The sequence below is a fragment of the Chenopodium album genome, chromosome 27 (assembly GCF_948465745.1).
Source record: "Chenopodium album chromosome 27, dcCheAlbu1.1, whole genome shotgun sequence".
NCBI classification, from domain to species: Eukaryota; Viridiplantae; Streptophyta; class Magnoliopsida; order Caryophyllales; family Amaranthaceae; genus Chenopodium; species Chenopodium album.
The window spans coordinates 33,785,503-33,801,776 of NC_137860.1; the positions used below are offsets into that span (position 1 = coordinate 33,785,503).

The 16,274-nt window shown below is 33.9% G+C and overlaps 3 protein-coding genes across 3 annotated transcripts; all 3 read right to left on the minus strand.

Moving 5' to 3' along the window:
• Positions 1-2,936: 2,936 nt before the first annotated feature.
• Positions 2,937-6,861, minus strand: LOC145620996 (uncharacterized). The gene is made up of 6 exons (XM_081675735.1): positions 6,734-6,861; positions 6,588-6,642; positions 6,385-6,435; positions 3,946-4,037; positions 3,758-3,835; positions 2,937-3,256 (listed from the first exon to the last, which is right to left on the minus strand). Exons 1-6 carry the CDS (start codon positions 6,787-6,789, stop codon positions 3,106-3,108), a joined length of 483 nt encoding a protein of 160 aa, XP_081531861.1. The 5' UTR covers positions 6,790-6,861; the 3' UTR covers positions 2,937-3,105.
• Positions 6,862-8,581: 1,720 nt separating this feature from the next.
• On the minus strand, positions 8,582-9,292 carry LOC145620123 (uncharacterized). The gene has a single exon (XM_081674769.1). The coding sequence runs from the start codon at positions 9,290-9,292 to the stop codon at positions 8,582-8,584; it is 711 nt and encodes a 236-aa protein (XP_081530895.1).
• A 1,103-nt stretch (positions 9,293-10,395) lies between these two features.
• On the minus strand, positions 10,396-16,144 carry LOC145620328 (triosephosphate isomerase, chloroplastic-like). The gene is made up of 9 exons (XM_081674976.1): positions 15,829-16,144; positions 15,170-15,196; positions 14,639-14,708; positions 14,072-14,195; positions 12,546-12,630; positions 12,311-12,443; positions 12,023-12,196; positions 11,431-11,513; positions 10,396-10,647 (listed from the first exon to the last, which is right to left on the minus strand). Exons 1-9 carry the CDS (start codon positions 16,042-16,044, stop codon positions 10,591-10,593), a joined length of 969 nt encoding a protein of 322 aa, XP_081531102.1. The 5' UTR covers positions 16,045-16,144; the 3' UTR covers positions 10,396-10,590.
• Positions 16,145-16,274: the final 130 nt, after the last annotated feature.

The following is a 16,274-nucleotide window of genomic DNA, read 5'->3' on the forward strand; positions in this document are numbered from 1 at the left end:
TTTGAGAACGGCTAGATGACCCACCTTCCTTAGCTAGGCGATTCTTGATTGTTCGCTCGGCTAATTTCAAGCGAGAACGACAGCTCTCAAAAGAGGGGAGTGGTTCTTGATTTTGAATAAAGTCGACCGTGCCTGCATACGCCTCGGGAAGTCCAGCAGTGAGTTTGAGAATGAGACGGGTATCGGGAATCGGAGCATCAACATCCGCAAGACGATCGGCAAGAGATTTGATGTGATTACAATATCCGTCAATAGAAGAGAAGTCCTCGAAGTTAAGGTCAGCGAGCTCTTGTTCGAGGTGGGAAGCCCGGGATGCTTTGTTGTCCTGGAACATTGACTCGAGACGAGTCCAAGCACCGTGAGCCGTGTCATCTTTGAGCAAGATGGCAGTGAGAAGATCAGGAGAAATTGAACCATAAATCCAATTTAGAACCGCAGCGTCTAAACGGCTCCAAAAAGCAAGGTCGGCCTTCTTTGAAGCTTCATATGCTGCGAGTTCTGTGGCCTCCGTTGGAGGGATGATGTGAGATGTGAGGTCATGAACCCTACAAAGCACTTTGAAAAGTGCAGCCCAAGAGTGATACATACCATGGCTGTCCAAGGTAATCGGGATGAGAGATTTGACATTGGTGCTTGTTAAAGCAGGATGATACTTGTTTGATTCTGCCATGGAGTATGAGCAGCGGAAGAATAAGAAAAGAAAGAGGGGTGGGCTGTTTGAGAGGGAGAGATAAGCCAAGGATCGAAACCCTAAACTGATACCATGAAAGATTATGATCGTTGCCGATTTCCATTCACTCTGTAAAGTATATATACAAAACTATCGTAGCAATCTCCGGCTACAATTAAGCTAACTAACTACAATTAAGCTAACTAACTTAGGAAAGGATATATACTCAAATATACACTTAACAAACTAAGATATACAAGAATATATTTACATATATTCTAACATGTTGAATTGAATGTGAATTTTTTTTTTTTTTTTTTTTTTCTTCTCTGAAGGAAGTTGATTTGAGTATTCGTTGGTGTATGTTGGCCTATATATATACACACGTTATCTTAACAATGCAAGTGTAATTGTCTTTTCTTCAAAAAAAAAAAAAAAAAAAAATGTAAGTGTAATTGTCTTGTGATTTTCGGTGAGTTTTGGGAGAAGATTCCGAGTTCAAAATGATACGGTTCACAATTTAATGGACCCCTTCATCAACATATAAAATTAGATGGACCCTCTCTTATATACTATGTTGCAAGTTGTATTACCTATAAACTCCATAGATTATAGTACAGTAATAAGTATTAGTTCAATTAATGACATTGACGTGTACTAAAAAAAAAAAAAAAAAAAAAAAACCTTAATGACATGTACTTTAGGTTATGTTAGCGTAGTCAAATACAATTTGTTTTATATATTGATGGATTAATGCCTTCTTTCTTGTTTGTTAAGTATATGCATGAAGAGAGAATATTCGGAATCAAAATTGCCACCAAATTAACCAAATTTTGGTCTTCTAACTCTGTCTTACTTCTTTGTTTACTTTATTAGTCATTTCTAGGTTCTTTTAATGAAACTCAATGCTAATAACGTCTCAATGCTTATACTAGTATATTTTTTAGAATATGTATTTAAGATATATTTTACAACAAAAAATATATATGTATAACATTATTTCAAAAATCTAGAATGCCTGTTAATAATTAGCTGTATGCAATAAACATATTGCAAAAGGACAAAAGGTGAAACAAGATGACCAACAAAAAGAAAGAGTATAAATTATTGTATATGGTAGATTTTCTAGATGAATTTTATTATAGTATCAAGAAGCTTTAATTTAAGGCAAATATATAAAGTTAAGAGCTAGTAAAATTAGGCCCCGTTCTCTTCACCTTAATTTTGCTGAAGTGGAATTATTTTTACTAAATTTAAATTAATTTTACTGAAGTGAAATTATTTTTTCTGAACTGAAATTATTTTTACTGATTTTCTATTATAATTCTTCTTTAGGAAAACTGAATTTTACTGAACTGAACTTATTTTTAATGAAATGAAATTATTTTAACTAAACTAAAATTAATTTTACTGAATTGAACTTATTTTTACTGAACTGAAACTATTTTTACTTAATATTATTTTTTTAAGGTGAAAAGAACAGGGCCTTAGTCACTGAATTAAAATAGGTTCGGATAGTCAAAATTAAATGCATCTTAGCAATTAACGGAGAGGGGAAAATTCTACAACATTTGGTTAGGTTTTGGTTTATTAGCTTCAATCTCTAAGCTTAATTTCAATTTTAATTTAATACTAAAAATAATTTATTATGCATATTTTTATGTAAGTAGATAAAATTTGATCTCAATTCTTATATTCAATTAAGGGTCTATTCTCATTTAGTGAACTGAGCTGAATTAAACCAAGGGCCTGTTCATATTTACTTAATTTCAGTTCAGTTCAGCTCCAATCAGTTCAATTCAGCTCTTAATTTCCTTCTCTCATAAATTATTCATTTAAACTCAGCTCAGTTCAGTTCAGCTCCAATCAGTTCAGTTCAGCTTAGTTCAGTAAATGTGAACAGGCCCTAAATTGAACTGATTGGAGCCGAACTGAACTGAATAGAGCTTAAATGAGTTGTTTATGATAGAAGGAAATTAAGAGCTAAACTCAACTGAACTCGACTGATTAGAACTGAACCGAACCAAACTGAAATTAAGCTAGAGAGAACAGGCCCTAACAAAGCTTATACATAAAGGGAAAGATGAGTTATCTGACCAGGTGGCATACCGGTCGGACCGTCGGAGGCTCCTGGCGTGTTGGTCATGCAAGCAGTATACTTTGTAATAGATGTGAGGTTATCATTTCTAAGGAGAAATGTAGCAGGGCACAACTTTAGGGATATAACAAATGCTAATTTCAAATTTATAAGAATTTAAAAGCATAGTTGGCATATCAGGGCAAAACAATTTATTATCGACTAACTAGCCAAATTATTGTTCATACACCAAATATCCATAATGATACAAAAACCGGAGTTAACATATAGTGTTGCAGTGTTGAGCATGAAATAAACAAAATTCATATATTGCACTATCACAAAATCACTGATTATACTAAATATCAGTACTAGAATTCTTCTCCTCTTTGGGTGGAGCATATTGTCTGGTAAGCTTTGATTTCGTCCAAGGATCCATGGGCGCTCTCTGTGGTGGTTGTGGAGTTGGAGGTTTTGACTGCCTAAGTTCATTCTCTCTGTCAATAAATCTGTTCAAATTATATTGAGCCCAATGTCAGATAGGACACACAAGGAGAGAGGCAGTGGCACTTAACTAAACAGAGGAAATCAGGCTACACATACGGTGCAACTCAAATGGAAAAGATTGGGGAACTATGAGCGAAAGAATTTGAAATACTATAGCTCAATCCATTTTCTACCATAGGGGAAAACTATAATGTTTCACAATTTAGTCACCCAAAAAAGAAGCTATAGTGCAGCTTTAAGTCTACGGCCAAAATTATGAATTCCGAGCTTAGGTTTTTTAAGCACAAAAGTTTACAATTTCAATATTGTCCACCTGGTACAGCCGTACAGGGCAAGGTCGGCGTCTGGATCACTGGAAACTGATTTCCAAAGACGCTGGCAACTAAATTTAAGGCAATAAAAACCAGCAACTACGAAGAAAGATACTACAGCACATATCTGTTATAAAAAACCGACTTAATGGATAACAGTTTCAAGACGAATTCAAAAGAAACAAATCTTACTCAATATATGCCATTGGGGCAGCATCACCCACTCGGATACGTGTCCTCAGCAGCCTCGTGTAACCACCAGCTCGGTTTCTGCAAGTCATTTCAAATATCACCCAGCAATACAGGTTAATAGTCTTATAAAATTCTATCCACCAGCACCCATTAAACCACAATGTTCTGCAGCCCAGATTGAGATTTACTTGTATCGATATGCCAACTCGGTAAATAACTTGTGAATAACATCATCACCCCTGACAAAAGCAGCAGCACGTCTAGCAGCACAAAGGGAACCCTGATGCATACAAAAATCAATTTGTAGGTTATCAAGGATTCAATATATGTATTTAAACCAGTTTTAATATTTCTCCATATCAAGGCTCTAAAGAGTTTCAATTAGGTTCTTCTATCCCATTAGTAACTAAAGCACACTGGTTTCACGGTTTGAAGGTTACGAGTTCAGAAGATCTAAAAATGCCAACTCTCAATAAATCGTGTAATAAAACTAAAGTTAGTGTGTTAGCATCTAAAATCAGAACTTTTCACAAGAGGGTGACAATCAGATAAATATCTAAGTTTATGCCCGAATGGTTTTGCAAGCACCATTATGTAAGAACATAAAACTTGTGTCAGAAACAGCCGGTCATGACACAGGCTCATGCAAGACTATGGAACATTGAAGAGTATGGCCATGTGAGTGCAATGGAAAATAAGAGATAAAGTAATAACATTGAAATCCATTTTTCATCACTAGAAGCCAGAAATAAACCCATCTAGAGCCTACATCCAGCTTTCCTGCATCTCTTATTACCCATACCTACCCTTCCTAGCTTCCTGTTTTCCACCTTAATGGCTAATTGATCACTGATGACGGTGCATGTTTTAAGGCAAATGGAAAGCAGCTGCAGTGCCACTATGTTGATTTCTTATTAATTTTAAGCCATGTAGCATAAAAGGATGAACAATGAGAAACCAAGAATACATTGACCTTTCTTTAAAAAAAGGAAATGCTGAAATACAATCAAATTATCTATCAGTTTAAAAATTATTATAGAAGTAACTGTGGCGAATATGTACTAAACCAAGATAAAAGGAAGGGCAAGGATTACAAAACTCTAAGTAAAATTACCCACCTTTTGATTAACAAAGGGAAAGAAGTACACCTAAGAAAGAATAACAGAAATTGGAGAACTTGAATCGCAATTTGCATGAGAAACTTGAGGACACTGAGATTTCTAATATACACATATATACTCTCAACCTTAATGGAAAAGTTATCTTGTTTAAGTTTCTAATGAAGCTCATATTATCTATCCCAAAGACTTGATTCTGATACAAAGCAGTTCTACAAAAATAAAGTATGGTAATCACACTGACAACACTATATTGAGGAAACAGCGTAACAATTTGAGCTCAGATAGCTTATTCCATATATATGGGCTATAATACTTAAATTTTCCAGGGAAAGGGAACTGAAACAGAGCTCTTTCAAGGAAAAACATTTGCTGGATATACTGCTATAAAGCACCCTAAAGGAGATTCCAAAGCATCACATAGCAAATATGAAGCAAACAAAGAAAACCCAAGCAGTTAATTACAAGTGTCATGAAATGTAGTATGTACTTGCTTGCAGGATTGCTACAAGTTTATCTTGGCCATTGATAGCATCAAAAATTGAGCTTTGTTGTAGGTAACATGAACAGGACTTATAGCATGACCATCAGAACCTGATTATAAGTCCCCTTCAAGCCGCGGTTTGAAGTAGCAAATTGTTATGTGCTAGTGGTACAATTTTGGGCTAACGTAACAAATGTAGGTAGCAAATTTTGTTCCCTCTCGTACCCCGTTATTATAATAAATAAAATAGTTAGAAGTCCATAGTACTAGTATATCTCATAAAAGCATTCCTCCTCACTAAAAGGAAAACCAGCACAGTATGCATACAGACCAATACTTGATATTCTGAGAGCTAATAATGAGGTATAAATGTGTAAGGAAATGCTAGCTGACAAATGCTACCAGTAATAATCTCACCTCTCAGGAGGTTGTATCCCATTCTATTAAGGCAGAATACTAACAGATGGTTCTAATCATAAAAATGGGCAGCTATGTTACTCTTAAAGTCAGTCTTTATATACCTCAGGTATCCCATGTATAACACTTGACATCCCAACACAAGTATGCGCCACTCGACACAAAATGCAATTCTTTCATAAATCTAGTGAATCCTACACTTACAGTTACACCCTTTAATCCTCTATATTCTAGTAGAAAACAAACAAGCAAGCTTTAACATGTCCATTGTCTCTTCAACCTTAATTCTGTACTTATTTTCATCAAAGTAAGGCATCTTCGTACAATAAAGTATAATGCCTAAAGGAGAAGCAACTACAATGCACAAAGAAATGAATTCGAAATAGTAGATTTCCTTCATAAGCATCTTAAATTCGAATATATCCCTTTTATTTCATCAAAATCGGAAAACCCATCAAAAGTTCAATAAGCCATTATCACTAAACTGCCCCGGTACAAAGCAAAAACAATAAAATCCAATCCAAACCAACTAAATTACAAGAATTGACATTGAAAATGAATACTATCAGAGTACTTGAAAACAATATATTTTCTTATCAAATACTTACATCTTTTCCCAATTGAACCATGTTATCAGCTAATCTTCGAACCTCTTTTGCCTGCAATAGAGAGCACAAATAGTACTCAATATTATTAAAATCAAATTCCCAACATTAAATTACTCAAAATCAGCTAAACCCCAGATCATAAACCCTAACAAAAACCCTTTTTCTGCAAATATTTAGTGAAAAATGAGGAAAGAGTAACAAACCTTAGCAACAGTAGTCTCAATTCGCTCGTGTTTCACCAATTGAGAAACCATTGTCCTATCCTCAAAAAAAATTAAAATCATCAACTTTTTTCTCGCTTAAATTAACAAAATCAAAATGAAAAATTGAATGATGTAAAGGGAAGAACCTGAGCATAGACAAACGGTGACCAGTAGGTCGATTGAGCTTCCTTAATTTCGTCATTTTTGATGATTTCAGGAGAGAGAAACTACCAAGTTTACAGGTAAACGATGAAATTGAGCAACTGAGGAAGAAGAGAGTGTTTTGGAGGGTATTTGGGTTTTTTTCCGGGTTATTATTCGTGTTTTTCGGGTAAAAAGGCCCAAACTACAAGTACCGATTTTTCTATTTGGTAATTCAATGCTACAAATTACTCATAAGTCCACACCCTAGCCTACAATTTGATACTTTTGTGTTCGATATTTAGGAATATTAGGTTATACTTTTTTTTTTTTTTTTTTTTGACGAGAAGGTTATACTTCATATATACTTATTCTTGTATCGAAGTATATTGTAATGTTGTCGAATATGGTATGGTATGAATGAGAAAAATAGAGATATACTCGAGACTAATTAAACATGACCCGACTAATAGTCTCTAACCAATAATTAATTGCTCCATAAGTTGTGCTTTCAATTTTATAATAGTAATTAGGCCTTTTAATTTTCGATTACATTGCTAGATTTGATTTCATGTTTAACAATATGTTATGTATTGCATTTTTATATGTTAGTGATTTTTTTTATATATATGTTAGTGATTTGATTAATTAAAATATGGTTTTTTTTATTTACATTTTCGGCGTATTTTTTATACACTAGTATATACTTCCTCCGTTTTCTTTTACTTGCAACACAGCCTTGTGGCACGTGTTTTGAGGTCGGGTTTATGTAATGTAAACGGACAAAATTTTCATTATAATTTTTACAAATGATACTTAACCCTATTCTTCGTGTAAAAATTATATTGATAAAATCGCTCGTTTACCGTCACTGATCATCTTGCGTGCTTAAAAGGTGTGTTGCAAGTAAAAAAAAAAACAGAGAAAGTACATCATTAGAGAGTTAAATTTAATTATTTTTTTTACGACTAGGGTCGCTCTGGTCTCGGACCGAATGTGATACGTCTGGTCTTCGGTCTGAAAAATACATACTAAATATTGGAGTAAGTAGTTTCATTGTTGTGATTTTTCAGAGATTAATAGAATTAATTTGGGAAAAGTGTGAAATATCCTTCTTATAAAATAATACTCGTAGATAGAGATTCGATTAATTTTTAACCAAAATTTATGCAAACTGTTAGTAACATCTTTTTACAACAAAGAAAACATATATTTTTAAATCATTAAAATTACCGTGATCTCATCACAAAGGATAAATGAGGTACTCATTCAAAAAGATTAGATTATGAGCATGTTCACATTTACTGAGTTGAACTGATTGGAGCTGAGCTCAACTGATTGGAGCTGAACAGGCTCTAAGTATCATTTATGAACTCTAACAAGGTATACACCGGTACATTTTTCTTTTCTTTTTTTTTTTAGTATTTACTATATAGTCGTACATCATACACTCAAAATATAAATAAATAAAATGCGAATCAAAAATCACCTAAAATAAATTAAAAAAAAAAACATATTTTAAACAGATAAAAAAAAATGCAATACATTAAAGATAAATCTGGCAATATAATTGAAAATTAAAAGGCCTAATTCCATTAGGCCTATTTATTATTAAAAATAAACTTATGTATCAAAAATAAGCCAAAAAAAAACATATTTTAATTTATCAAATCACTTATAAATAAAAAATTGCAATACATTCAAAGTATTCTTACTTTGGCGGAATTTGATTTGAAATACAATACATTAAAGATAAATCTAGCTACATAATCGAAAATTAAAAGGCCTAATTACTACTATAAAAACTCTATTAGGCCTATTTATTATTAAACATAAACTTAATCATCCAAATCTTAATCATCAAGATCAAAAGGACCATTAGGATCAAGTTGCTTGCATAATTCGAAATAAGAAAGAAAAATCAACCTATCCTTAGCACCAGTACGATGAAGTTCAGTATGCTTGCAAAAATACTTCAATTGCTCCAAAGTGCAACACCCCAAAAGTTGTCCAAGTAACAAGAACAACCAATTGATACGTCTCTTCTTCTCTGATATCAATGGCTTACATGCATTTATCTCCCCACAAAACATGCACGTTGGAAGCACAGGATCGGTCCAAGCACTAGGAGCGCGATTATGCCACTCGTCTCTCTGGTTTACTATCATTGCGCTAATTTGTTGAAACTTTTCTTGGATGTTATACACTAACTCAAAAGTTTTCTCACATTTCTTGCATTGTACTTGGTCAGATATGGTTTCGATCCCTTTGTCGAGTAAGTACTGCATTGAATGGACCTTGGCTCGGTACTCGGTTGCCCAACGATTTGGTGGTGTGATTGTGTCGCTCTTGGCCACTTCCTGGGATTCAGACCGCGCTTGTGAAGGTGTAGGATTGCGTCGAACACGCGGTGGGTTGGACGATGAAGAGGAGGGATCGCTAGGAGGGTTGGAAGGTGGGATTGGAGGGTTGTTTGAAGGGAGAGATAAAGAAAGATCAAGGAGAGAATCATCATCTTGTTCTTGTTTTTCTTGGATAGCAGAGTTTGAGTTCTTTCTCTTCATTTTGGAGTAATGAAGAATGAAAGTTTTTTTTAAAAAAAAGATGATTAATGAATGAAGTTTGGTGTAGGGAAGAGTATGAAATGTCATGTTTTATAGGATTAATTATAGATTTAAATCGGTTAGATACTTCATATCTTTTTAAAATAAAAATCAAAACAGATGCTGTTTTTTATTGTTATCCTAAATTTCTAAATTCAATTTTATATAATTAATAAATTAAAATAAGATTTTAAAATTTAAAATTAAAATCTAAAATATTCTGATTTCAAATTTAAATTACGTGCTTTTTTAGGAACAAATTCAAAGTACTTAATTAAATTTTGAATCTGTAAAATTTAATAAATTATAAAAAAATTAAAATTAAAACTCTATCTAATATTCCCAAAATAATTCCAATAATATCAAGATTTCAAAAAAAAAAAAAAAAAGAACAGTAACATATAACGTTGATCTGTATTGAGCATTTGAGCTCCAAGTCTCCAACGTCGATCAAGCTCTTGCCATGGGCACATATGCAATAATAACATTTATTGAAGTAAGTAGTTTCACTGTTGTGATTATTCAGATATTAATAAAAGCAATTTGATTGAGTAGACTTATGAAGTTTGTTGTAAGAAATAGAATAAAATATCCTTTTTATAGGATAACAGAAGAAAATAGAGATTTGTTTAATTTTTAACCAAAATTTATGCAAAACTGTTAGTAATATCTTTTTATAACAAAGATAAGTACATAACAAAACATTTTTTAAAAAAAAATCTTCGTTATTATCCTGTAGTTCTAATTTCAAATTTTTCAATACTCAATTAAATTCAAATTTAAACATCTATCCTGTTTTAAAAACAAATTTATATTTCTGTTCCCTTTTTTTTATGTAAAAAGGTTAAGAGATTGAAAGAAGTTTTCTTTCAACGCAAATTTAGGTAGCACTTAAAATGTAAAAAATGAATATTTTAATGAAATTTATAAATAGTTTTGCATCAATAAAGGTCTTTGAATGCAATTATTGATTCAAAGCATTCCAATGACAAGCTCTTGTTATTTGGTGGAAACAAGCTCTTGTTATTAATAAATACGGAGTACCACACTGTAAAGACTTAAGATACATCCACTAATGCTCAAAATTTTCTATAAAAAATTCTGTTGACCGTATTATTCTCGGTAATGTATAAAAAAAACCCAATAAAACATCAAACATACATTGAACATAGAACAGGTCAATAGTAGAATACATCTTCGTTACAACACGATTCATCAAGAAACTCTAATAGCCATTGCAGCCATATTCATAAAAATGGTCAGGCAGCAACTTTCTTCGCTGTTACAGAATTAATGATGGTAGCGAACTCAGGACCCTACACAGTCAAAAGTTGCTGATCAGAATAATATATAAATACAATGCCATATAACACCTTGAAAAGATCAATATTATCAGTTAAGAGGAAACCTTCATCGAAACAATTCCAATGAATTACAGGGTGAAAGCTAATGTTCCAATTTATTAAGAATGGAGTAGTAAAGAGCTGCCTTATAGGATGTTTGTTACAGCCTCCGATGCAAAACAAGCTACAGGTCTGGAAGAGTGATTGCTAAGCTGTGGTTTAGTAGATGTGATTGGCAATAGCGAGTAATCGAAGAGAAACAGAAGGACAAAAGGTACGTGATATTATATAGAGGGGAGAATGGAAAAAATAAATGTGATATGGAACCTTGGAGGAAGTACTCCCAAGCCCAGGCCATAATAGACTAATTGGGGACAACCTAACCATGAAAGTGTGTAAACTCATTGGGCAGAAAAGTCAACTACTCATCTTAAGCATGCTATGGAATATGGATACATAGGTGGTTGGTTAACACCCAGGGTGGTCTAATTTGTGCAGGTTAAGATGTACATACTCTTAATCCAAAGGCCCAAGCCAATTCAAAACTAATGTACAACATATCATACTACTGTACATAATTGTCATAATCTATACTAGTCATTCATCTAGTGTATTTCTCATCCTCCAGTTGCTGATCTCCCGTTTATCTAACCAGAGAGCAGCTTGATTTCCTTAATAATGATGATAAAATTTCTTGGAAAATGGTGGGTCATACAACGGGAGAGGGAAAGAGAGGGATGGAAGCAATACTGTTACCTTCAAAGAAGCTCCTCCCACAAGAAAGCCGTCTATATCTTCTTTTTTTGCAAGCTCTGCACAGTTGCCTCCGTTAACAGACCCTGTAAGTGCATAAATGAATGTCAGTAAATTCAGTTGCATTTCATGAATTATCTTAATCATCAAATTCATTTTAAGCTGCAGGTCAATCTTATCGCCAACTAGCTGTTAAACTAAATTACGTTGAGCAATGACTCAACAGAAAATAGTGATCAGATCATCAGATGATTAACAAGTTTACTGTGGACAATACGCAGGATCTTAAGTTGACATTTGACTTCAGACACATTACTTTATGCAATAAAGTGGGCCTAATCAATGCCCAAATTTTTGAAATTTTTGCCCCCCCTCTCCCCTTCCCCCCATCTGTCTCATATATGAAGGTGAAAATAAAGATAGCTGCCAAACAATTCCCCGTTCTAGATATGGGCTGTCACTTCTTTTTAGATCATGTGATTACAGGATAAATGTGCCCCAAGACCTCAAATTTGATCCCTATACTGCATCAGACACAACGGGACAATCAATTTGAACATAGTTCTAGGCAGGGAGAAACTGGCACTTTTAATACCTCCATAAATGATGCGTGTCTTCGAAGCAACTTCCTCAGAAACATTCTTTTTAAGCCAATCTCGAACAGCAACATGCACTTCCTGAGCTTGTTCTGGGCTAGCTACTTTACCAGTACCAATAGCCCATACAGGTTCATAAGCAACAACAACATTATCCCAGCTAGGTAAGGCATCTGCACATGTGAAAAACACCATGTATTTGCGAAGTTATTAACATCCTTCTCTAACATCAAAACTCACATGTATAAAAGATGATACACAATGGAGAAAATTAAATGATAGCTTGCCTGCAAAAGCCTTCATTTGCTGGTAGCATACATCAAAGGTTTTTCCTGCTTCTCTTTCTTCCAACAGTTCCCCAATACATGCTATCACTCCAACACCTTGGCTCAGAGCATATGCAGCCTTTTTACCTATAAACTGGATGCAATTGATCTTTACTACAGAGTATGGTAATAGATCTTTTTAAAGTACCATAATTGTATTCTGGTATCACTATTGCATGTCCAGTACAAAGTTTACCTCATCTTTTTCCCCAATAACGTGCCTTCTCTCAGAATGCCCAAGAATAACCCACTGGCAGCCAAGATCCTTCAATTGTTCAACACTGAGAGACAGAAATATCTAGGTAAAATTATAAACTGTCTAAAAGAGAATTACACAGAATCCTCAACAAAACTATAGTAAGGACATATGATGTCATGATGTTAAAAAAAAGTGAATTGAAACCCCATATACCGGGTCACTAGAGTAGATGAATCAGAGACAAATCATCTCCAAAGAACTTAAACAAATAAATGGCATAGTATAAGATAAATTACTTAATATATTTTTTTTTTTATAATCATGACAATTTATGCCCCTCTAAAATCAGTGTTGTATTTTATTGATCACTTGATCATCATAAGCCCAATTTAGAATTTTCCTAGAAACCATGATAACAGAACGTATTCAATGACCTGAATTGAATAAATATACAATTTCAAATGCATAAAATTTGTGTTTATCATGATGTTAACATAACCAAAGTAAATGGGAAAACTTAAAAAAAAAAACAAATATAAACAGCCATATATTGCCACATTCAGTTATTTTGACAAGGGTATCCCTTACAAGAGTCCCAAAGGTAAAGTTTCAACTTGAGAGTTGAGGTAAATTAGGACTAAATCAAACATCTCACAATTTGTCCTCCACTTTCTATTAAACATATAGCAAATCATAATAAAGGGTCTAATAAAAGCAATATGAATGCAACTGAAGAGGAAGGCTAAACCGCTAAAGAGCCTCTACACAATTGTATTGAGTCCCCCACTCTATTTGGGGTAAATTTTTTTTTTTTTTTTTTTTTTTTTTATCAGGAAAAAGAGTCAAGAACTCAAGATTTTGGCATACCTAGCCGATTGCAAACTACTGTGTACCTTTATTAGTCACAAACCTCAACCTTAAAATTCAAGAGAGCATTGAATACAAATCTTACTAGAAATGTAGAATAGGTGATTTAATCTCCAATTCTCCATTCACAAATCACTCTTGGAAAACCAACCTACTTTAAAGCATGCTTTTAATGAGAATCTCTCTCACATAGTGAACCAATAGAACCACACGATCAAACAACATTTTAATGTAGCAGAAGAACATTCTAGTGATGTATGGACCCTAGGGAATATGTGGCAATATTACCCTCAGGCCTCAACCAATCAACACAAGACAAGGTTCTTTTTTTTTTTTTTTTTGGAAAGACAAGACAAGGTACTTTAGCTGCCACATTATTGATATAATGCCGGACGGCAACATGCTTGGACTTGATGTAGATGATACCACCTTAGGCCTCGACCAATCAACAGAAGACATGGTACTTTAGCTGCCACATATTCATAGAGTGATGGAGGGAAACATGCTTGGATGTGATGTATAAAATACCATCTAACTATTGTTATAAGGTGAATGATTTCCAAGAAAATTTGAAATAACAACAAATGAAAAATGATAGAAATAGATGCAAAAAGTTAAAAGAAATAGTATACAACAGGAAGTGAATAATAGCTCACCTGATTTCTCCAGTAAAAGCTCCACCTTTGCTAATCCAACAATTTTGTGCTGATACTTCTATTCGGCTGGTCAGGGAATTTTTTACTTGATCAATGTAAACAAATGGAGGTGCCACAACAACATCTGCAATATTCCCAGGGAGCTCACAGATGAAAAATGAATATCTCATGTGTTATTGAAAGCCTTGTGAAGTTAGATTTATGCAACAAATCTTATGAGCACCCCTCAACAGTAGCAATTTCAACCCCCCACTCAACACACACACACACACACACACACACACACATACACAGCCATGCCTTCCATTAGACATTCCTACCCTATGTTTTAATTTTCAAACTACAAACCTGTAAGCTGTAACCATAAAAAGGCTAAAACAGAAACCAGCTACAGCAAGATAAAGTAACGAAATAACGATAACTCTAAACGCAGAAATTTGAAGAAAAATCCACAGTATTAAAGTATACTGTATAAAGCAACCATTCAGCAAATGAAACCGAATCTGAAAGCTACCCTAAAAATATAGCAGTATGAGTGCATGACAATAAAACATAAGATTATCTTACCAACATCAGCCTCCAATGTAGCACTGTTCAAGTCTGAAACAAGCTTAGTGATAGATTCTTTGGTCCCATTCTATTGAAACAGAGAGAAATTCAGAGCTTTAGAAACCAAAATATAAATATATAAAGAGGAAAGGACTGAAACTTGAAGACATATAACAGGCTTAAAACAATACCAAACTACAATTCATCTATGGCCATTTCAAAAACTTCCCTCCTTTGGCAATTATACAACTAAAATAAGTTGACGCTATAATTATCGAGACAAGAGAAGGCAACAAGGAATAACTAGGAACAGTAGAACAAGGAATCAGATGTGTCACTATCAGTCCAGAAGCCCGAGGCATAAATCAAAAGGAAAGTAAGGGATGATCATAGAGTCATAGACAACCATTTGGTACAGGACATAATGTTAAATGGCAAGAATGGACAAATCACGCTACGCAAATTGAAAACTGATATCATTGACTAAATCAAGACCCTGGGGAGCTAGTTTAGCATATTGCAAATAGAGCAAATGATGATAGTACTTACACACTTCCAGTTACCGCCAACAAAGAACTGCAAAGGAAATAGAACAAAATGTATTAGGAGTCAATTCAGCAATTCAAAAACCTATTAAACAAAAACTTATAAAATCACATATTCCGCTTACTATCTTATCAATCATCTTAGCCGATTTCACATGTTATATTAATCTTTCTGTGTAAAATTGGTGTTACATCAAAGCCGTAGAACGAGTCATGATTTGTTATTCTGTAAAAAAAAAAAAACACTCGCCTAATTTGACTTATATATTGAATTGGACTGAATACACTACACCATCTCACTCGCTCAAATTGATTGAGGCAAAATGTTCAACACGCTCAGATTCTTTAAATATGTTTTTTCTCACAACAGGAAATTACATTTCAGAATACAGTAACAGACCTAGCAGTATCATTTGTCAGCTCAATTAAAACCATTTAGCAACCAAAATCAGCATATTCATCTAATTAAACTCAGTATTTTACACAAAAATTTCAGCACATTCACATTTTCTCACAATCTCACCAATAATAATGCAATCATAAATTCACACAGTAAAATACACGGAGAAATACACAACATCAAATTAATTTCACATTTTCCTAAAACATCAATTCATCCGAAAAAAATTAATAGAAAATTGAGAAAAAAAAAAAGTGTGATACCTTTCCAGAAGCAGCCATAGCAACAACACCTCGAGGACCACGGCGAGAGGAGGAAGACAAGTGCAAATGAGAATCGACATTCTGGAAAAACGACGACTGAGTCGAAACGGAGCTTTCGAGCTTCAGAAACGATCTTCGAAGACCAGAAAACTGAGTCGAAACAACCGAGTTAGGGTTTGTAATTTGCGACGCAACAGATGTTGAGACAACCGCCATTTTCGACCTTCTTCGATTTTCTCTCTCCTCAAATTCTTCCTGTGAATAACTTTACTGGTGGTAGCTACTGAAAGGAGTGTGGTCAGTGTTTTTAGGGGTTTTATTTCTAGGAGAGAGAAAATGGACCATCAACCTACCTAAAGGACATATACCTTTAGGGGAGTAAATTTAATTTTTGTCCGAAAGGTTACGCGTGTGGTGCACGTGCTATTGCGGAGGAGTTGAAATTG